This window comes from Sturnira hondurensis, unplaced genomic scaffold (assembly GCF_014824575.4).
Source record: "Sturnira hondurensis isolate 20B ecotype Veracruz unplaced genomic scaffold, ASM1482457v3 Scaffold0005563, whole genome shotgun sequence".
NCBI lineage: Eukaryota > Metazoa > Chordata > Mammalia > Chiroptera > Phyllostomidae > Sturnira > Sturnira hondurensis.
This window is the reverse complement of record NW_028078194.1, coordinates 5,732,230-5,755,196: the sequence shown is the minus strand read 5'-3', so window position 1 is coordinate 5,755,196 and position 22,967 is coordinate 5,732,230. Positions and strand designations below refer to the sequence as shown.

The 22,967-nt window shown below is 37.0% G+C and overlaps 1 protein-coding gene across 1 annotated transcript in view; it reads right to left on the bottom strand.

The window, feature by feature from the left end:
• The window catches only part of HELLS (helicase, lymphoid specific), a 36,881-nt gene that overhangs the window by 5,319 nt on the left and 8,595 nt on the right, over positions 1-22,967 (bottom strand). Inside the window, exons 7-21 of the mRNA XM_037047405.1 lie at positions 20,831-20,872; positions 19,809-20,030; positions 19,268-19,450; positions 18,557-18,700; positions 16,841-17,037; positions 9,877-9,973; positions 8,685-8,846; positions 7,556-7,695; positions 7,107-7,245; positions 5,915-5,998; positions 5,716-5,835; positions 3,951-4,067; positions 3,338-3,497; positions 197-293; positions 38-114 (exon numbers count right to left, since the gene is read on the bottom strand). Coding sequence (XP_036903300.1) covers positions 38-114; positions 197-293; positions 3,338-3,497; positions 3,951-4,067; positions 5,716-5,835; positions 5,915-5,998; positions 7,107-7,245; positions 7,556-7,695; positions 8,685-8,846; positions 9,877-9,973; positions 16,841-17,037; positions 18,557-18,700; positions 19,268-19,450; positions 19,809-20,030; positions 20,831-20,872 — 1,981 coding nt within the window. The remainder of the gene's footprint in view (positions 1-37; positions 115-196; positions 294-3,337; positions 3,498-3,950; positions 4,068-5,715; positions 5,836-5,914; positions 5,999-7,106; positions 7,246-7,555; positions 7,696-8,684; positions 8,847-9,876; positions 9,974-16,840; positions 17,038-18,556; positions 18,701-19,267; positions 19,451-19,808; positions 20,031-20,830; positions 20,873-22,967) is intronic.

Sequence of the window (22,967 nt, the reverse complement as noted above, 5' to 3'; positions counted from 1 at the left end):
AAGTTTCCATGAAAATAAAAGCATGAGCGATATTTACCAATAAGGTCACTTCGATCTAACAACAACTCTAGATCTTCATCACTAATAACTTTCTCTCTTGATCCTTTTACTTCCCTATAAAAGAAAGCAAAAAATCAGGTCTGTATGATAAACCAAAACCATGAATTACATTTTAATAAAATTGAAAAAATCTTACCTTTCATAATCTCTAGATTTTAATAATTCCATCAATTCCTTAGGGTCTAAGAAGTTCTTAGATGTATTTAGCCCAGATTGACCACCTTTGAAATGATCTAGAAAAAGTTTTCAAGAAATTCAAAACACTCAAAATTGTTTTTGAAACCAAAATACAAACTAATCAGAATTGCTTACATTAAAAACAACAGATAAAACCTTGTGTTGGTAAAGAAAAAAAGCAACTGAAATTCTCAAACTTTGCTGTTTAGATTGTAAAAGAGTATGTTCACTGGGGAAAGTTTGGTAGTTTCCTGTAGATAAACACATACTTATCATAAGACCCAGAACAAATAAATGCTTAAGTCCACAAATATCTGTATAAGAGCATCTAACTAAGTCAAAGTCTATATAATTCAATCATTTAATAGAGTGAATAAACTATTCAGCATTTTTAAAAAAACCACCAAACTTCTAACACACACAGCAAATAAATCTCAAAATATGTTGACCAAAGTAGCTAGACAGAAAAAGGACACAAAGGATGCAGGAAACCTACTTGGACAAGGAAAATGTTTGTGACTTTGATCTAGAGCAGGGGCCCCCAAACTCTGGGCTGGGGACGGTCCATGGTTAGAAACCAGGCCCTAGAGAGCAGGTGAGTTCAAATATAACATGCTTGAATCATTCCGAAACCATCCCTGGTCCATGGAAAAACTGTCTTCCATGAAACAGGTCCCCAGTGACAAAAAGGTTGGGGACTGCTGTTGTAGAGGATTGCTACACTAGTATAAATGAAGTCTATATGGGAAAAGTCTAGCCAGTTAATATAATGAGAATGGTTTGTACGACACTGATGTAACCTGGCAGCCATGGCAAGTGGACTGGAATGCGCACATGTGAACAATAAGGACTTCACTGTGCTAGTCAGTGAGGGCAGTAGACGCCTCTGAGTAAGCATGTGTAATGTCTGGCCATTGCATTCAAAATGACTGAGCCAGTAGAGGAACGAATCTACATCAAATTTTGTAATAAGCTTAAACATTCCTTTGTGGAAACTATTTGGATGATTCAGAAGGCCACAGCTATGGGCCCACTTGTGAATCTCATCTTGCCCAGAGGTTCTGGTGAAACATCAAATCACCCAGGTGTCTCGGCCCTCCTCCCCTACCCAACCATGAAAGCCCAGATCTGATGCCGAGACTTCCGACTTTTCCCAAAACTAAAATAACCTTTGAAAGGTAAGAGATTTCAGACCACTGATAAGACTCAGGAAAATACAACAGGGAAACAGATGAAAATTGGGAAAACTGTGTGAGGTCCAAAGGTACCTACTCTGAAGGAGACTGAGGTGTCTTTGTCCTATAAACATTTGTATAATGTTTCTTGTATTTTCTTCAAAACATGTCTATTATTCACATTACATTGCTGGATACTTTCTGGACAGACCTTGTAGTACATAGCTCAAAATTCACCAAGCTACACACTTAAAATCTGTATGTATCTCAATAAACCTTAATACTTAAAAAATTCCTTTCAAATTACTGACTGCAACTTAATTTCAGCCCTGACTGGTGTAGCTCAGTGGATTGAGCACAGGCCTGTGAACCAAAGAATCACAGTTCAATTCCCAGTCAGGGCACATGCCTGGATTGCAGGCCAGTTCCCAGCAGGGAACACAGGAGAGGCAACCACACATTGATGTTTCTCTCCCTCTCCCTTTCCCCTCTAAACACAAATAAATAAAATCTTTAAAAAAATTTTTGATTTCAAAATACTGAAAATAGAGCTCAGGAAAATGAAACTATGAACTTTACTTAATTTAAACTACATTCAGTAAACAAAGTACATATTCCATCAAATTCCTAAAGCAGCACAGATGAAAGAATTTTAATTTGTACAAAATCTTCTTAGGATAAAGTTATTTTTTCCCTCCAATATGTATTTTAACTACAATCTGAATGTTACACCAAGTCAAGTCAAAGATGCCCATAACCTAATCCACATTTCCCTCAAAATCCAATGTACTAAAGAAAGTATAGCAGGTCCCTAAATAATGGTGTTTTATTATAACATTGATGAGATGCCACAGGAACATGACTCTTTATATTAAGTGGTCTATGGTAAAACTAGTTTTGTGATACACCATTTCTCCTCAAGTCACAGAACCTATCAACAACTGAAGTCAGGAATGACTGTATGTCCAAGTGGGAAAGTAGCATAAAATACATTGATAGTAATTTTTAAAAAATACTTTTTTGCTTTATTTTTAGAGACAGGCAAGGGAGGGAGGGGGGAAACATCAATGTGTGTTTGCCTCTAACACGCCCCCCTCCTGGGGACCTGGCCCACAACACAGGCATGTGCCCTAGACTGGAAATCAAACCCTTTCATTCACAAGCTGGCACACAATCTAATGAGCCACACACACCAGCCGGAGCCACTGACAGTAATTTTCAACATTATGATGATGTTCCCATTTCTCTACGCTTTACAACTAACATATTTTCTACCTTTCTTATGGTAGCCATCCAGTCATTTATTCAAATATAATTTTACATTCAATTAATAAAAGGAGAATGTCTTCAAAGAATCACAAGGAACAGAACAGAAAAGGCCCATGCCTCACCCACTTCATTTCCCCTACTCCTCAGATCCTTTCTAGATTAGAAAACACTATTTTTTTTTAAATACCATGGTCAAAAGTACAACAAAGGCACTCTGGAGTAAAAAATTTTTTGAATGAGTGGTTCGACAAAGTAAGTTGATTTTTTAAAAAATAGCACTATTTCAGTGTACCTTTCACATTCTAGTATTTAACACATTGAACTGGTAGAAGAGGCCTAGAAGTTTTCTTAAATCTTTTTGACAGGCAAATCTCTTACCAAGAATCAAAATCACTTCAAATCCCTAACATATTTGACAGACACTCTGAAATTATCCTTGATATTTTTCTCAGCCCCCTTTGTTCCTCATGTAGACATTCATTAATTTTTTTTATGTCTATGGTCACCAACCTACGTCTTTACTTAAAGCTCCAAATCTCCCACTGCCTATTTAGTTAACCCTGAACTAATCAAGCCTAGCAAATTTCTCTTACAAAGAAAATAACAATAAAAATCTACAACAAACAAAGGAAAAAATACTAGAAAGTGAATCTTACTTTTATGGATGATCAACTTTTCCAGTTTTCTTTTAGCAGCTGCTCTTTCCACAATTTTCTGATCGATGGTATTTGCTGTAACAAGACGATACACAACCACCGGCTTCGTCTGACCTATTCTATGACATCTGTCCTGGGCCTGAAGATCAGACTGAGGGTTCTTAAAGTAAAAAGGAAGAATAACTCTTAACAGTATAAGGTTAAAATTATTTAAACTTACACTATGTGTGGGTAAAGTCTATATGTACAACTATAATGGAGTCCATCCTTTTGGCACCTCTGGGCCACACATTAAGTACAATGTGACATGTAAACACACACACAAAAATTTTAAGTAAATTTATGATTTTGTGTTGGGTCACACTCATAGCCATTCTGGGCCGCACACAGCCCATGGGATGGATGCAGGTTGGACACCCCAAAAGAGTGTCTTAACTCAACTTCAATTTCTAGAGTGGCTTCACTGATAGAACAGATTCAAGGATTAATACACAGGACACCTGAAAATTATTTTTACTCATTATGGATACCTCTTCAAAACAAATAAATGAAATGAACGATTTTAAAAACCTTTGGAATGTAAGATCAGCATATTATTATACTTGCAACTTACCCAATCACTATCATAAATAATAACTGTATCTGCTGCAGTCAAATTAATGCCCAGGCCACCAGCTCGTGTACTCACTAAGAAGATAAACACATCTGGATCTGTGTTGAAGTTGTGCATCTAAACGGAAAGAGGATGTGAGCACAGGAATTAAGAAACTTTCTGCCTGGAACATTAACAGGTTGCTGCATGTGGAACAGCTATCTCACTAGCATGTGTTTACCAGGAAAAGAAGGGAAGATCAGTGGTGGGCCAAGGTTTATAGCTATAACCCAGCATTCTTCAAACTTGATATGAGTCCTTCAGCATCCACAGGACTTTTGATGTGAGGGAAATACTGAAAACCCCAGAAGGCATAAAAGTTGAAAAAGACCAATTTTCTGAAAAGCGACAAAACTGCCAAAGACTCACCTCCCATTATACAAAAACGTACAGACATGCCTACTCCTCAGTCTGTGGCAAAAAACCAGGGGCCTTAGGACATGCTGTATGTATCATTACAACCTTAAGAGAAGCCTGAGCCATTCAAGCTCAGGCTGGTCATACAAGTGCCCCAGGACTCTTTGGCTGATACTCAGTAAAAACCCTGGACACCAACACTCAGGTGAGCTTCCCTGGTTTGCTCCCCATGCACTACTCCAAACTGTTGTTGGGACAAATAAGTGCTGCCTGTGTGAGTCCCCTGGAAACTCACATACGCTTTCTCCTGGACTTCACCTATCTGACTTCCCACCGATTGTAATCTGTATCGTTTCACTGCAACAAACCACAAACATGACAGAGAAAAAGAGGCTTGAACCAAAAACACTGAGAGATTATTTTTACATACAACTATTAAAGATTTACCTAAGGGAGGCCAAATCAATCATTCAGGTCTACAAAAAGATTACGTTACTAAAATATCTGCCCATGTCAACTTCACTTATTTTCTGAGCACCTATTTTATTAAGATCTTAACTTTGCTTTTTAAAAAACCTCTTATCACAAGGTTATCTAATATCAGAAAACAGTGTTAGAAAATATTATTAAAATATGAGGAAAAAATCTACACTGTCCTCCCTCAAAAAATGGTGATAAAAATACCCCAAGTAGTTGATCAGGAGACAAAGTCAGCAGGAACGGGGGCTTCCTCTGAGGGAGCGTGGAGAAAGTTTTTGCGTAGATGGGTAATGTGCTGTATCTTGACAGTTGGTGCATTCATTTACACATACATATGAACCAAAACTCAACAAACGCACACTTTCTTTTATCACCTTTGGAAGATGCAAATATTACTCCAAAAGACAAAATGCACCGAATTAGAAAGAAGTACATGTCAGCTGTTAGTTTGAAAAACACAGAAGATGGAATGTTAACTGGATACAGTAATAAATTTATGCTGTATCATGGTATGTAATAAAAAAGGAAAAAAGTCCTAATGGCAGCTTCTAAGTGGATTTACAGGTGGTTGCTGTCAAATTGTTTCAACTGCTATTACTGAAATTCTCATAGCAAAATGTTAGAAGAGCCAAAATGGAGAAAAAAATTCCTGTTATCCTATTATACTGACTGTTGTGTGAGCAGAATATTAAGTAAGGTTGTGCCAAAAGATATAGTATATAATTTGATAAAAATTAAAACTAAATCAAAATGCTTGTTTTTGGTCCTGCTATAGGGCTTTAGGTCTTTTGTATGTCTATCATCAATATGTGAGTCTACTTAGATTATTTGAGAAATCAAGATAACAGTTACAAAAAAGAAATGGTGTGTATGATGTAAGTAGTCTTACATTTTCCTCTCTTTCTGAATAAGACATGGATCCATCAAGTCTGCTGAAGTTGAAATTTCTAAAGTGGCAGAAATCCATCAAAATGTCCAACATTCTTGTCATTTGTGAAAACAGCAGCACCTGAAATTTAAATGTCCTTAGTATCTATACTGATTAATAAAGAATAATTAAATAATAAAAAGCCCACCAAAAGTACCACCTTGTGACCTCTGACTTTTAGTTCTGGCAGCATTCGATCCAAAATTAAGAATTTCCCAGAATTTGTTACTAATTCTTCATCAACCTTAAAAGTGGTCAAAGAAAAAAAAAGACAAAAAAATAGTTACAACCATGACTAATAATTTAGCTTTCAAAATAAAAGCCATGTGACTAGTTCAATTTTAAATGACAAATAAATCTAACACTTTTTTAAAGTGGAAAAATTTTTTAAATTTGACCTTGTTATTTCTTTTTATTAGAACACAATTCCTCCTCAAAGAAAGACATACTATAGAATTCAAACCCTATTTCACAAAAACAAAATTGAGTTTAAGTATAACCTTGAGCTGTCCTCCTCACCCCTTCCCAAAGGCTTTGTGTAAGAGAATAAGGTCAAATGTATTGTATACATATTGAGATTTATTCTTTATTACCAAGTCTATTTTTAAGTAAATTATGTATAAAAATCCCTGCTAGAACTCTCAGTAGATATTAAAGAAAACATAAGAGAAGTTTATAAATAACCTAGCATTGAAGATAAAGAAATTATTCACCTTCTGGGGAATATCAATTACCTCAGCAGATTATCTTCTTTTTTATTCGAATGAAACACTATAAAGCAGCATTTCTCAAAGATGGGCAAGTTCCCCACCACTCCCAGGGTATGTCTGGCAGTGTGTATTTTAGGTTGTCACAACCAGGGGCGGGAAATGCTGTTGGCATGTAGTGGCTAGAGGTAGGAATAAATGATGCTAAATGGCCTACAATCCACAGGACAACATCTCCTAGACAAAGAAATACACTGACCCCAAATGTCTTATTTCCAGGGGTGAGCAACCTTGTCATAAACTACTGTGAAACAGGGTTGAGGATTGCTTAGAACTGATTTCCTTTAATACTATGATATTTTTCCACTAACTGCCCAAGAAAGCAATTTCATTGAACTGGAAGTCCACAAGTAAATACCAACTTTTTTATTTTTTTCTGTGACTTTGTTGAAATGTAAATGAGGATCAGAATAGTTCTGACAAGCTGAATGCCAACTAAAAAGGAATACTGAAAAGGCTGGCAAATAAAGATACCTCTTAATTAGCTGCATTACTAAAAAAAGTGTATCAAACTTTTCCAATATGGAAAGTGACACACTTTCCCCCGAAATGAGAAGAGCACATTCATTATTAAATGATATTTACCTTAAACTCTTGTGTGACTGGGTCTATAGGGTACTCAATCAAATATGGATGATTACAGCATTTACGAAGTAGCATCATTACATTCTGCAGCTTCAGATTAACTTCAGAATCTACAGGAAAATTCACTTCCACAACAGGTCTACCAAAAATATATAATCCGTGAATACAAGACATATAGAAATACCACAGTTTGAAAGGTATTTTATTTATTTTTACTCCTAACCCAGGGACATTTTTTCATTGCTTTAACGGAGAGAAACATCAATGTGAGAGAGAAACATAGACTGGTTTTCTTCTGGTACATGTCCTAACCATGAGCTGTACCCACCACTTGGGTATGTACGCTGATGGGAATCAAACCCCGCAACCCTTTTGGTCCATGGGACAGCGCCCCAACGGACCTGAGCCACACTAGCAAGGGGAAAGATACTTTATCTTTAAACTCATACCTTTCTCGGTCTAGCTCTGGTTGTATCTGACTGATCAACTTTTCCAATTCATTAGGGGAATCATCTACTTCACTGTAATTTATTAACTTTCTAGTTCGCCGTTTAGGTCGTCCAGTGGAACTTAGCTGAACTGTTTCTTTCTGAAAGAGAACAAATTAAAGGATTAAAAAGCTATACCCTTAAATTCTAAATACATACAAAGTAGGGTATAATATTTCCATGTATAAAATGTTTTAAGATAGAAAGAAACAACAAATTTGTCTTTCATCATCAACTTTAGTACTTTCTGAAGACATAAAATCAAGGATCTGTGAAATAAGGCTCCACATATCTACATTAGAAGGTAAGTTCTATGGACTGGTATAATCTTGCAATGTAATTCCTCACAATTGGCAACTACTATAAGTGTCTAATAATTAAAAAGGCAGGTGTAGAGTTAAAAACCTGGACATTTAAGCAAAATTTAAAGGTGTCCTAATCTTCAGTTACAAAATAATCACAACCCACTTGAATCTGTATAACATTGCAGGTGCCTAAAGACGGTATTTCTTTAAAATAAAGTATTGTATTAGAATTTGGGGCTCTCAGTGACATCCTATATAGGGATTGTGTTTTGGGTTTTTTTTGTATGTTTGTCTTATTTTTTAAAGATTTTTATTTATTTATCTTTGGAGGGGAAGGAAAGGAGAGAGGGAGAGAAATATCAATGCATGGTTGCCTCTCGTGCGCCCCTACTGGGAACTGGCCTGCAACCCAGGCATGTGCCCTGCCTGGGAATCAGACCACGATCCTTTGTTTCCCAGGCCTGCGCTCAATCCACTGAGCTATACACCAGCCAGGGCGGGGTTGTGTTTTGGGGACTGGTCTAGTTGGCAAGCCCTTGTTGGTACACTGTGTCTGTTCAAATCAAAATTCCTAATTAGCATTCCAAATGACTATAGAGATACTAATGAATAAACTATCACTTAAATTTTAATAGGACCATACCATGACTGGCTTTATGCCTTTTACTCCAGTTAGAAAGTCACCCTCATGAAGTCCTGAAAACAGATGAGTCACGAGACTGAAGTCAACCATGAAACTTTCTATGCCAATGTCTTTTACAATATATTTTAAATCCACATCCTACCTCAATAGATCCAAACATGTTTGCGATTGTACGGTTCACAATGGCTGTATAAAAGATCTCTTGTTTCTTTGAAAGTGGTGCATAAACGACTACTTCTCGTTTAGGGGGAACTTCAAGAGCAACATCAGATTTTAGTCTTCTCAGTAAGAAGGGTGTTAGAATCTAAAATGTAAACATGAATGAACATGTGAATTCTGTACACTCCTGTGCTTTAGGGAACACTGTCACCACAGGTTCCTTTCTCCTTTTTTCTTCCTATATAAATATTAAGTCTCAGAAGGTGAAATTAAAAAAAGGTCTCCTTGAAATTTTCCCTGACCAGATCCCCTAATGACACAGTCATAAACTTATGTATGGCATTTCACAATGTATTTATTATTCTAATGTATCTCGAATATTTTTAAAAGTTGAAATAAGTAATATCTGTATAGGGTAAAACTTACAGCCCTCAGCTTTTAAAGCAATGTTCTGGATTAGTAGAATACCGATGATTCAAACCAACCCAGAGATGTGGTCATAAAAACCTTGTACATTTTAACACTTGAGGTTTAAAATTACTCTTTCATTAGCTGTGTGATGACAAGTGATTTCAACATTTACAAAACACAGTAACAATAGATAATTACATTATTATTAAACTACTTAGTCTTTAGAAGAAATATCCCAGAGGTAAGGAGTCAATAAGAGACTTTACAAGAGAAAGAAAACATTACCAATAGTTTTTTTAAAAAATATCTTTAGACATCAGCCCAGAAACGAATATACCTAAAGGAAATGACTCAGAAAGAAAGGGGAAAAAACATGGTAGGGTACATATGATTTGGTGTATCACTTTTACTTTCCATTTCTACACTGTTTCAGATTTTTATTACAAATATGTATAAACTTTAAAGTAAAAAATTATAAGAATTTTTAATGAAACTGTCAAAACACAACTAAGATTTTTATGTCCATATAAACATTATCAGTAACCATTAGAGGTCAAATGAATATACATTAAAAGACCAAATTTTCAAAACGTACTTGAATTCTGCTATAAGCCACGTGACCTCTGGGGGTAGGGGTATATGCTAAATTTGGGAAGTAGTTCATTTTTCATAATCTACTACAAAGAGTTCAATAGTGGGTTTCTAGGCTTCCTTTTTTAATTCTGAGTCTACAGTAACCAAAATAAGAAAAAAAAAGCCAAAACCTGGTGCAGCATATGCAATACATTCTGCTCTCTTTCTTTAGCAATAATATCTTCAGCGGTTTCAGAAAGACTAGTGATATCAAACCAAGATTCAAAGCTGTAAGAGAAATGATTACACGTTAAGCTATCACATAAAATTATATAAAAAGATACATTTTACATTTTTAATTTTATATTAACTTTAATATTAAAAAGCAGATTTTTTTTTTACTTATAGATTTTAGAGAACAAGGAAGGGAAAGAGAGAAAAACATTTATTTGTTGTTCCAATTATTTATGCATTCACTGGTTGATTCTTGTATGTGCTCTGATCAGGAATGAAACCTGCAACCTTGGTGTATTGGGATGATATTCTAACTGTGCTAGCCAGCAGGCGCAGAAGGAGGTATTATTGTCGTTTTTTTTTTTCTGATTTATACACTAACCTAATCTTCCAATCATATGAAAAATCAAATAAACACTAAGGTACATATTTTTTTTCTTTTTTAAAAGGCAGACTGCCACACGCAGCACCTCATTTGGATTTGTCTGGAGTCTTGGAAGCTTGACTGCCCTACATTCCACTACAAATGGACCTTGAGAGCTTGCCTGGAGGTTCTAGCAGGGGAGTGCACCCAACTGCCATAAGTGCAACAGAAAAACATCCCTTTTCTCCCAGGGACTTTCACCCTCTTCAACCTAGCACACAGCTTCAGGAGGAATACACGGAGAACAGTGAGGGAAAAGGGGACACGCATCTCGCCTGCTAGATTAATCAATCCTGGTGATCAACGGGGTGATAGGTGTTGCAGCCAGATAACCCTCACATCCTAAGGTACATACTGCATACAACAGTTTAGTGAAGAAATAGAAATGAAAAACTATCTTTGAAATCCAAGCTCGTATAATCTCTCTTTAGATATAAATATGACCTGCTGCAACTAATGTTTTTAAAAGTCAACATATTTAATCATATCTACTATATAGTCTTAATTATTCACAATGTAAAAAAACTATTAAAAAGAGCAAATAAGTATTAAGATTTCCTTAGGTCTACACTAAGTAAACTTATATTGTCAGGTAAATGCAATTGGAAAAATATTAGCAATATTTACATTCAGTAGTTAGACCACATATTTCCAAACTTTGAGCACCTGAAGCACATTTTATGAATTCAGATTCCAAGCTCCTATCTCAATGTTTTAACTCAATAGGAATGTGTAGGATATAGAAAGACTGTCCTTCACAAATGTTCCCTGCTCACAGACAGCCTAGTCCCGGACTAACATTTGGTAACCAGAGGCAAAAATTTTACTTTCAGAATAAAACACTCAACTTTCCCAAATTAAATGACCTTTTCTCTTTCACTGATGCCAAAAGAAATCAATTATTTTGCTCTTGTGAATTTGATATTTCCATCTTAATTACTTTTAACTTTTGTTAAGATCATTTTCTCTTCTATTCTGAGCATACTGTTTTCGAAAAACTACCTTTATTTTTTGGTTTTCATAATATAAGCTAAGATTCAAACATTTCATAGAATTAAAAGCACTAGGTTAAGATAAACACACAACAGAGAAAGAAATCTACAGGTCACTATCGCTGATGAACACAGACACTAAAATCTTCAACAAAATATTGGCAAACTGCATCCAGAAATACATTAAAAACATCACATACCATGACCATGATCAAGTGGGATTCATTCTCAGGGATGCAAGGATGGTGCAACATTCAAAACCAATAAATGTAAACAAAACATCACATAAACATCACATAAACAAAAGGCAAAAATCACATGATCATATCAATAGATGCAGAAAAAGCATTTAATAAGGTACAGCACACGGAAAAGTGGGATAAAGAGAGGATACCTCAACAAAATAAAGGCCATATAGAATAAACCTACAATCAACATCATACTCAATGGGCAAAACCTAAGTAAAGCTTTCCCGCTAAGATCAGGAAGAAGACAAGGCTGTCGATTTTCACCACTTCTATTCAACATAGTAATGGAAGTCCTAGCCACTGCAGTCAGACAAGAAAAAGAAATAAATGGACTTCCGCCAAGATGGAGGCATAGGTGGAAACACTGTGCCTTCTCCCACAACCAAGTTTGGTTACAACAAAAGTTTTGGAGAACTAAGACACACCCAGAGACCAGAAAACCGAATTATATGGAAGTCTGACAGCTACCAACCGTTCAACGGGGACGGTTAAGAGAGGCGGAGCCAGCAGCGGAGCTGGGTCGGGAAGGACAGACCTAGGAGCACAGCCAGCCCAGACCTAGTCGGGGTGCGGGGTAGACTGACCAAGGTCGCACATTCGCGTGCAGTGAGACGGACCACGCAGGCCTCAGGGGGCGAACCCAGTGGTGGAGGGCTGACAGCCGTGGCACACTCGCCTGCAGTGGAGCGGGGCGCGTGGCCCTGGTGACAGCGTTGGCTGCGGTGCTGGTGGGGGTCTGGTGGGGGTCTCGGAGGCGGGCGCTGGAGGGAAGCCATTATCCCTCTTTGACCCCGCCCCCACATAAAACGTCACAACCCAGCGACTGAGTTGCCCTGCTCTGGTGAAAACCTAGGGCTCCCTTCCTGCTACTTAACAGGCACGAACAGCCCAAAAGATGGCGCAAGAACTCAAAGTCCCAGAGCCAGTAACTCTAAGCGACCAACAGATTGCCAGCCTCTCAGAAGCACAATTCAAGACACTGTTTATCAGGATGCTCACAGAATTGGTAGAGTACAGTCACAAATTAGAGGAACTTAGTCACAAATTAGAGGAACATATGAAGGCTAAACTAATTGAAATGAAGGGAGATGTCCAGGAAACCAATAGCGATGGAAAGGAAAATGGGACTCAAATCAAGGGAGTGGACCAGAAGGAAGAACAAAACATCCAACCAGAAAATAGTAAAGAAACAAGAATTCAAAAAAATGAGGAGAGGCTTAGGAACCTCCAGGACATCTTTAAACGTTCCAACATCCGGATTATAGGGGTACCAGAAGGGGGAAAGAAACAGCCACAAGTGGAAAATGTATTTGAACAAATAATAAAGGAGAACTTCCCCAGTCTGGCAAAGGAAATAGACTTCCAGGAAATCCAGGAAGCTCAGAGAGTGCCAAAGAAGTTGGACCCAAGAAGGAACACACCAAGGCACATCATAATTACATTAGCCAAGACTAAAATGAAGGAGAGAATCCTAGAAGCAGCAAGGGATAAGGGGACAGTCACCTACAAAGGAGTACCCATCAGACTGTCAGCGGATTTCTCAAAAGAGACCTTACAGGCAAGAAGGGGCTGGAAAGAAGTATTCCAAGTCATGAAATCCAAAGACCTACAGCCAAGATTGCTTTATCCAGCAAAACTTTCATTTAGAATGGAAGGACAGATAAAGTGCTTCTCAGATAAGGTCAAGTTCAAGGAGTTCATCATCACCAAGCCCTTATTATATGAAATGCTAAAGGGACTTATATAAGAAAGAGATGATGAAAAATATGAACAGTGAAAGGACAGCAAACTCACAGTTATTAACAACCACACCTAAAACAAAAGCAAACCAAGAGGACAGCTAGATCAGGAGTGGAACCATAGAAATGAGGAACACATGGAGGGTTAGAAACAGGGGGGTAGGAGGAGCAGAAGGGGGGAGAAGGCACAGAAAATAGCATAGATGGTAGGTAGAAAATAGATAGGGGGGAGGGCGAGAATAGTGGGGGAAATATAGAATCTAAAGTTGAGACACGTGGTTATAAACTAAGGGGGGAGAAGGATGGGGGAGGGAGTGTGCGGGTGGAGGGGAATGAAGGGGGGAATAGAACAACTGTAATGGTATAATCAAACTATATTTAAAAAAATAAATAAATAAATGGCATCTAAATTGGAAAGGAGGAAGCAAAACTGTCATTGTCTACAGATGACATGATAGTGTGCACAGAAAATCCTAAAGACTCCACCAAAAAACTACTTGATCTAATAAGTGAATTTGGCAAAACAGAAGAATACAAAGTCAATATTCAGAAATGAAAGGCATTTTTGTATACCAACAGTGAAATATCAGAAACAGAAATCAGAAAAAAAAATCCCATTGAATATAGCAACAAGAATAATTAAGTACCTAGAAATAATAAACCTAACCAAGGAAGTAAAAGACCTGCACTCACAAAACTATACAACACCTAAGAAAGAAATTAAGGAAAACACAAACAAATGGAAGCATGTACCATGTTTGTGGACTGGACACATTAACATCATCAAAATGTCCATAAAACCCAAAGCAATTTATACATTCAATACATTCCCTATTAAAATACCAATGACATATTTCACAGAAATAGAATAAACACTTCAAAAATTTACATGGAACCCTAAATGATCCCCAAGAGCCACAGAAATTTTGAGAAAGAACAAAGGAGGGATCACAATACCTGATATCAAACTATGTTACAAGGTTACCATAATCAAAATAGTCTGGTACCAGCACAAGAAGAGACACATGGACCAATGGAACAGAATAAAGAACCCAGGGAATAAACCCAAGTCTCTATGGTCAATTAATATTTGACAAAAGGGGCAGAAGCATAAAATGGAATAAAAATAGCCTCTTCAACAAATGGTGTTAGGAAAGCTGGACAGCTACATGCAAAAAAAAACCCCAAAAAACAAAAAACAGTGAAATTTGATCACTAAATCACACCACATACAACAATAAATTCAAGGTGGATAAAAGTCTTAAATGTAAGTTATGACACCATGAAAGTCCTTCAAGAACACAGGCAGGAAAATCTCATATATTCCACAAAGCAGTATTTTCACTGATATGTCCCCTAGAGCAAGGGACATAAAGGAAAGAATAAACAAATGGGACACCAACAAAATAAAAAGCTTCTGCACAGCTAAAGAAAACATCAGCAAAATGAAAAAGGAACCAACTGTGTGGGAAAACATATTTTCAAATGATACCTCAGTCAAGGGCTTGATCTCCAAAATATATAAAGAACTCACACAGCTCCACTCCAGGAAGACAAAAAAACCCAATTAAAAAATGGGCAAAACTTGAACAGACACTTATCCCGGGAGGACATACAGTACAGAGGGCCCAGAAAGATATGAAAGATGTGCAGCATCACTAGTCATAGAGATGCAAATAAAAACCACAATGAGATACCACTTCACACCAGTCAGAATGGCCGCCATTAACAAATCAACAAATAAGTGCTGGCGAGGTTGCACAGAAAAGGGAACCCTTTGGTGGGAATGCAGACTGGTGTAGCCACTGTGGAAAACAATATGGAATTTCCTCAGACAACTAAAAACGAAACTGCCTTCTGACCCTGGATTCCACTGCTGGCATTATAACCTAAGAATCCTAAAACAATTCAGAAAAACCTATGTACCCCAATGTTCATAGCAGCACAATTTACAATAGCCAAGTACTGGAAGCAATTTAAGTGCACATCAGTAAATGAGTGGATCAAAAAACTGTGGTACATTTACATGATGGAATACCATGCAGCAGAAAGAAAGGAGCTCCTACCCTTTGTGACAGCATGAATGGAAATGGAGAGCATTATGCTAAAGGATCTAAGCCAGATGGTGAAAGACAAATACCATATGATCTCACCTAGAAGTGGAACCTAACCAATAAAACAAAGCAGCAAGCAAAATATGACCTGAGACATTGAAATTAAGAACTGACAGTAACCAAAGAGGGGGTAGGAGGGAATAATGGGACACCTGGACAAAAACAAAAGGAGTATAGGATCTAGGGTGGGAGGTGGGGATAGGTGGGAATAGGTGGGGAAGTGGTGGGGGAAAAATGGAGACAACTGTACTTGAACAACAGTAAAAAATCATGCACTAGGTTAAAACTGAGACTTTAGTTTTACTATTGGCTCTGGCATTAACTTGTTAAATTTTTAATAACTCTATGCCAGGACTTTTTTATGTGAGACAGTGGATATATTTAACCTCTGTCCCCAGAATTGTTTTGTGAGCATAAAATGAATATTACCTGAATGTATTTCCTGAATTTAACCAAATTAAAAGCCCCATAAAAATATTTTAATACTTAGTAAAAATATTTTAATTGTTCTAGATTCAGTTTTTCTTTTTCTTTTAATTTTATTTATTTATTTTTAGAGAGGGGGACGGGAGGGAGAAAGAGAGAAACATCAATGTGTGGGTCCCTCCCACGGGGCCCCCACTGGGGACCTGGCCCACAACCCAGGCATGTGCCCTGACTGGGAATCGCACTGGCAACCCTTTAGTTTGCAGACCGTGCTCAACCCACTGAGCTACACCAGCCAGGGCTAGTTTTCCTTTAATTAATCAATGCAAATAAAGCCTTGGCTGGTGTAGCTCAGTGGTTGAGCGCGGGCCTGTGAAGCACAGGATCACGGTTCAATTCCCAGTCAGGTCACATGCCTGGGTTGCACGCCAGTTCCCAGGAGGGGACTCACGAGAGGCAACCATACATTTGATATTTCTATCCCTCTCTCCTTTCCTTCCCCTCTAAAGATAAATAAATAAATAAAATCTTTTTTTAAAGCAAATGTGGGTTTATAAAATCTTTTCTAATATTTTACTTATTTGCTCACACATAATTTGTGTCCAGATTGGAACATGTAGGGAAAGGGGGGAATTGGTGAAAGGTCAAAACTCCCAGTTATAATAAAAGAGGTAATAGGGATTTAATTGATGACTACTATTAATACTCCCATAAGATACATAGTTGCTGAGATAACTAAACCTACAGTGGTAATCATTTCACAAAAGATGTAAATCAAAACTTCATGCTGTATGCACATCTTACAGTGGAATACATCAATTACTTTGCAATACAGCTGGGAGAAAACCACTATAAAGAGTAAAATACCATAAAGAACTTGCCAAAGAGCGACTGTCTTAATTAAGCTACCTAGAAGAAAGAACACTTATTTTGAGGTAAGGGAAATGTAGAAAGAGTGAAAATAAATGGCTTACCTACCTTTTCAAGTCATCAAATACATCTGGTAACAAAAAGTTCAGCAATGACCAAAGTTCTGATAAATTGTTTTGCAAGGGAGTCCCAGTCAAAAGAAGTTTGTTGTCGGCATTGAATCGTTTTAACTCCCTGATTAGACGACACTTCATGTTCTTAATCCTGTGTCCTTCATCTACTATTAAGTATTTCCAAAAGTAATGCTAGAAAAGGAATTTAGGGGGAAAACTTTTAAATGATACCTCACAATTTTCCCTAAAAACAAATCTAAAAATAAAACCTCTTCATTTGTGATGAATATTCAGTTTTATCAAATGGCATTTCTGTATCTACTGAGATGATCATATTTTCCTCTCATCTAATAAAAGGATAATTTCCTAAACTAATGCATACTCGCATTCCTGAAATAGACCTCACTTGGCCATGAACTAAAAATTAAAATCTACCTATTATATACTTAACATTTCCCCATTCATTGTTTAGTCAAAGCAGTCTGTAATTTTCCATTCTAATGCACTGTCAAAGGTACTTAGTTACACTAGATCACTGAAAAAGAACTGAAAGCTTTGATTAGTTTCATATGCTGAGAAACAGCATTAGAATTTTTTCAGGCCTACACCTGAGACTGACAGTCTTATCCATATGAAAATGTTTCGCTACAGATCCATATGTCTAAAATAAGTTGTCTTCAAATAACCTATCCTTATTTCATGAAAACTAAATAGGTAAGTCAGTCCTAATAATTTAAACCACACATCAGACATAACTGCAATGTATTCACCAATTAGGTCTAGATCTGGCAGATTCTAACACATTTAAAATGACACTATGGTCTTAGATGGTGCGGCTCAGTTGGCTGGAGTACTGTCCCATAAACCAAAAGGTTATGGGTTCAATTCCCAGTCAGGGCACATGACTACATTGTGGGTTCAGTCCCCTACTTGGGGTACACAGCAGAGACAACTGATCAATGTCTCTCTCCCTTTCTCCCCCACCCTTCCCCTCTCTAAAATTCAATAAGCATGTCCTGAGGTGAGGATTAAAAAAATGACTATAATGACTCTATGGCTATAGAGTAAAGTGTCATAGGCTTTAATTTTCTTTTTAGAAACAACCTTCAGCTAGATTTTTTTTTAGATTTTTTATTTATTTATCTTTAGAGGGGAAGCGAAGGAGAGAGGGAGAGAAATATCAATGTACAGTTGCCTCTGGTGTGTCCCCTGCCAGGAACTGGCCTGCAACCAAGCCATGGGATTCCCTAACTGGGAATCGAACCGCGATCGTGTGGTCCGCAGGCCCATGCTCAATTCACTGAGCTACACCAGCCAGGCTTCTCTTGGATCTTTCTGTTAAAATAAATCCTGACTGGTGTGGCTCAGTGAGTTGGGTATCATCCACCAAACCTAAAGGTCGAAGTGTCAATTCCTGGTTAGGGCATATGCCTAGGATGCAGGTCAGGTCCCTGGCTGGGGGGCTTGCAAGCAGCAAAAGATCAACATTTCTCTCCCTCTCTTTTTCCCTCCCTTACCCTCTAAAACTTAAAAATCTTAAAAAAAACAAACAAACAACAACAACAACAAAAAAACACCCTTCAGTTTCTAAAAGAATGTACATATTACAATTACTTCCATCAGAAAAAAATTAAATGCTACTAGATATCAGAAAAGTGTTATAAAAATGGGATTTGTGGATTACAAAGAATCCAATAAAGACCAATCATACCTGTAATGCATTTCGGTCTCTCATGGCTATTTCAAATGAAGTGATTACCACAGGATGAATCTGCAGTGTTCCCTTCCGTTTGTGAATATTATTTACCAATTTTCTACGTTCCTGCTGGGTCCCATGATATAACATAGTAGGAATCTAAAAGATTGTTATATTGGTTGATATCAAAAATTTAGAACTGAATAAGAATATAAAAATTTGGAAAACATAACAATCATTTCAGAGAGAAATAACTTAATCTTAGATGTATTTCTCTGTAACAAAGTAAGTCAGTTCTAACAAATTACTGGACTACTATGAGAGGATTAAAAAGCCATAAAAAATCAAGGGTAAGTCAAGGTTGGTGGCAAAGCTACTTCTGAAATATACTTCTCATAAGGCAAGAATGTGACTATGACAATAGACACATATGGAAGGAAAACATCATAATAAGAATAAACAGAATTAAAGAGTAAGTTCTACCCAGGTGAAGCAAATTATCCAATACACTAAAAATCATCCAGTGGTATTTTTGGCAACATGTCCAAGATTACTAATGCCTTTTCTTTTTTATACACTTAATATAGGTAATGATGAGATTGAAAGTAAGTCAAATAGGATGTAGTGTCTATACAGAAATTATTATCATTATAGTAAGAGATTTATAAATTAAACAGAATAGACATTTGAAATGATATATTCTTAACAAAAGGACACATGTCTTACTTCTGGTGTAAATCTTTGGAATTCAGCCATCCAATTAGGAAGTGTAGACAATGGGCCACAGACAAGAAATGGTCCAGGTACTCCTCTCTGAATCATCAATGCAATTGTAGCAATGCACTGAACTGTCTTTCCCAGTCCCATTTCATCTGCTAAAATGCCATTAATTCCATTTTCCCAAAGCATCTGGACAAAATAATATACACTGTATTTAAATTCTGATACAAATAGCTATTGATTAGCAACTGTTCATTTTTTTTTACCCAAAGTATGATGAGACTGACCTAGTCCCAGTATAAATTGTAACTGTACTTGTGGGAAGGAGGTTATCAAAGCCATAAAAGTGTTGATAGCCTTAAATAAGATAATTTTCACTTTAAAAAATTTACTCTGGATAAATAAATCAGAAAATAATTATTCACACACAAATATTGTACATATAATAGTGAAATATGGAAGGAACAACTTGAGTTGTGTTACTCCATTAATAGGTTACTAGATAGAAATGAACTGCTATCTTGTATGAAAATTGAGAATTCATTACCCTAAGCCATTCCATGCCTTCTACTTGGTACCAACGCATCACACCTCCGGTAAAGAGTTTTGGTTGCTGAAAGGGTACTGGCTGTCCATTGTATTTCCGAACTGGGTCAAAGAAGAACTTAGTATTCTGCCTAACTGTTTGTGACAACCTATCTTTAATTTTACTATTTGAATCTTTGTTTTTCTGAAGATCTTCTACACAGAGATGAGAAGAGCTTTCATCCTACAAAGAAAAGAGTTTTAATTAGTAGTCTGATACATACTGCTGATACCCTATCAAAACAAAAAACAAACTGCTAATCAAAATTTATCCAGTGCTGTAAGTACTGGGTATGTAGAAATAAAACCTTACATTGAATAAAAACCTAGAGACAGTACCTCCATTACCCACAAATGCAAAGCCATTAAGAAAAAAAAAAACTTCTGAAAACCACCCTTATGGATTACAGGTATACACTTTTGAAATAACTTATACAATTGTACTCCCTTTCCAATCCTCTAAGTGGTACCCAAGAATTTACTGAATTATTTTCTTAATCATTTCCTTCACCCGCAGCAAATATAATTGATGATGTCTGTAAAAGAAGGAAAATAAACTTTTCTTTCAAGGAACACAGAATCATTACTTCCAAGTAATAACTTTCATCGCAGGGAAAGGGGCAAAGTGAGTCAAGTTTTAATGTTGACTATTACCACACCTAAGAATATAAATATATCTGTGACACTCAGCACCAACTTATGACCAATCATAGATTTTACTGGTTGGCAACCTCCACAACTCCATTTTAAAAGTGTGAAAACAAAAAGTGAATTCATAGAAAAAGTCTTATAAACACTAAGACTTATAAATGATGTCACAAATGGATATTCAACTGAATTGAAAAGGCAAATGGGTATTTTTCTTAAAGACTAAGAAGTAGGGTAACTGGTGAGAAAAAAGTATATTGGTAAAAAGAAAAGAGAGTAATGATCAGGGGAGGCAAATATAACTCCTAAATTTAGTATCTATTTTAAGTGTCTTACCTCATTCTCCTTTTTATTTTTTTTAGCCACAGACAAAATTTCCTAGAAAATTGAGAAAACAAAAACAAAATAACCATGCATGTGGTTCATTCATGTATTTAGCACACATTTACTGCTCTGGTTGTATGGCAGCAAATGGAAATAAGGATTGCAAAATAATTAAAATACAACTCAAATGTTTAAGATCTCAATTACAGTTAAGCCTATAGTGTCTTATAAAATTCTTAGTTAGCAATTCATGAAAATTGGGATAATTACTCCTGAATTTTCCATTTTTAATATCTGAATAGATAGGTCCAGATTCAGACACAGTTAAGTTTTCCAGTACAGAGATTGGCAAACTACATCCTGTGGACCAAGGGCTGGCAAACTGTTGGGAACCTCACTGCTTGGTTTCAGAAGCTTAAAGGCTTCTGGCTAAGGCCGAGTAAAGAGACCATGGGGCCATAAGCCACTAAGGAGACAAAGCTTGTATCTTCCTGGCAGGGGTGCTGCCTCTGCCCCCTTTTACTTTACACTGCTTGGCCCTGGGCGGATGACTGGTTAGCCAATGACAGGTAAGATGCCTCAAGGGAGGGATGACCTAAGACAGGCATGCTCTCAAATGGGGCCCTCGGGGTAGGATTTAGGGGGGCTATAGGAAAAAGGGATGATGGACCCTCACCCCTCAGCTTTTACATAGCCTGAGTCTTCATTCTGTCTACAAGAAATCTCCTAGTCTCTTGGCCGCCTTACTTCCCCTGCCTGACCTAAGCCTGAAACAATGTGGTGCAGGCAGCACAGGGCAGGAACAGGAGGTTCCCCAGGGCAATCAGACCTAAGAAAGAACGCATAAAATCCTGTGAAACCTTCTTTGCTAATACCCTCTATTTTCTGATAAGGGCCTGACCATGAAGTAAGTTTGTTTCCCAAAGTTTTATGGCCCTTCAGCGAACTGACCCTGACTCAGAATAAACCCTCAAAGTTCTTTGAATGTTATCTATTGTTTGATCATTACTGCCTGACAATGATGAATGAAGACCTTCCTTGATGTAATGCTCCCAGAAAAGCAGTAAAAGCCTGTCCAGGCAAGGGCTGGGGCACTCTCTCAGAGAGTAGCCTTGCCATCCCTTTTTCTCCACAGGGCTTCTATAGTCCATGTGAATTTCTTGGCCTCATCCACAGCATATGGACCCTGGTGGATGGAGTCTGCATCATTAAACTGTTTTTATAAAAAAAGTTTAATTAACAAAACCAGGCTCATTTGTTTATAGTATATATGCACCTACTTATGGGCTTCAAAGCCAAATTCAGGGTTGAGTTGTTACCCACAAAACTATTTAGAGCCAAAAACATTTACTATCTGGTCCATCACAGGAAAAAGTTCTCCACACTCTGCTCTGGAATTGGGTTGTGGCTACTCCTGTTACTTAAGAATTGACTCTCAAAAGTTATTATAATCCCAACTCTAGCCCACTTTGGGCCTCTGTGGATAGACATCTATTTTGGATTCCTGAGCAAGAGGCAAAGACAAATGAAGATACAGAATAAAAGTATTCTGATTTTTGAAGTTCCAATTAGATGCTAGGGGTATAGGAGACAAGCAAAACCTGAGTGTTACCTGGTAACTTACACAGTCTTTACTGATGGATTTGATCAAGTTAGGAAAAGGATGCCCATAGCAGATATGCCACAAACATTTGATGAATTAAATTAACAACTGTGTGATTGGTTAAATGCCAATAAATCTCATTAATAGTTTTTCAAATTCAGGCTGACTGCTCCATAATCAACCGAGTGGGTCCTGACCATTATTTTTAAATGGAGAGGGGGTGGGCAGGGATTTCCTTAAAGATAGTAATTATGTAAAATTTAAAATTTTAGACACTATGAATATCTGAAAATTTCGAATTTCTGAATTTCAGGTAAAGGAAAAATTTGCTAAGTAATAAAGTTAGAATTTTTTAAATGTAACAATGTTAATACATGAAAATATGCTTAAGGAACATTTAAAATTTACCATTATTGAAGATTCTATTTAATTTCTATTATGAGATAACAAGTGAGAAGGTTAAAAATGAGTATGGTTTTAGAAATGAGTATGCGATTTCAGGTCCCTACAGGTCTTCAATAAGGGACAAGAATCAAGTTCTTAAGG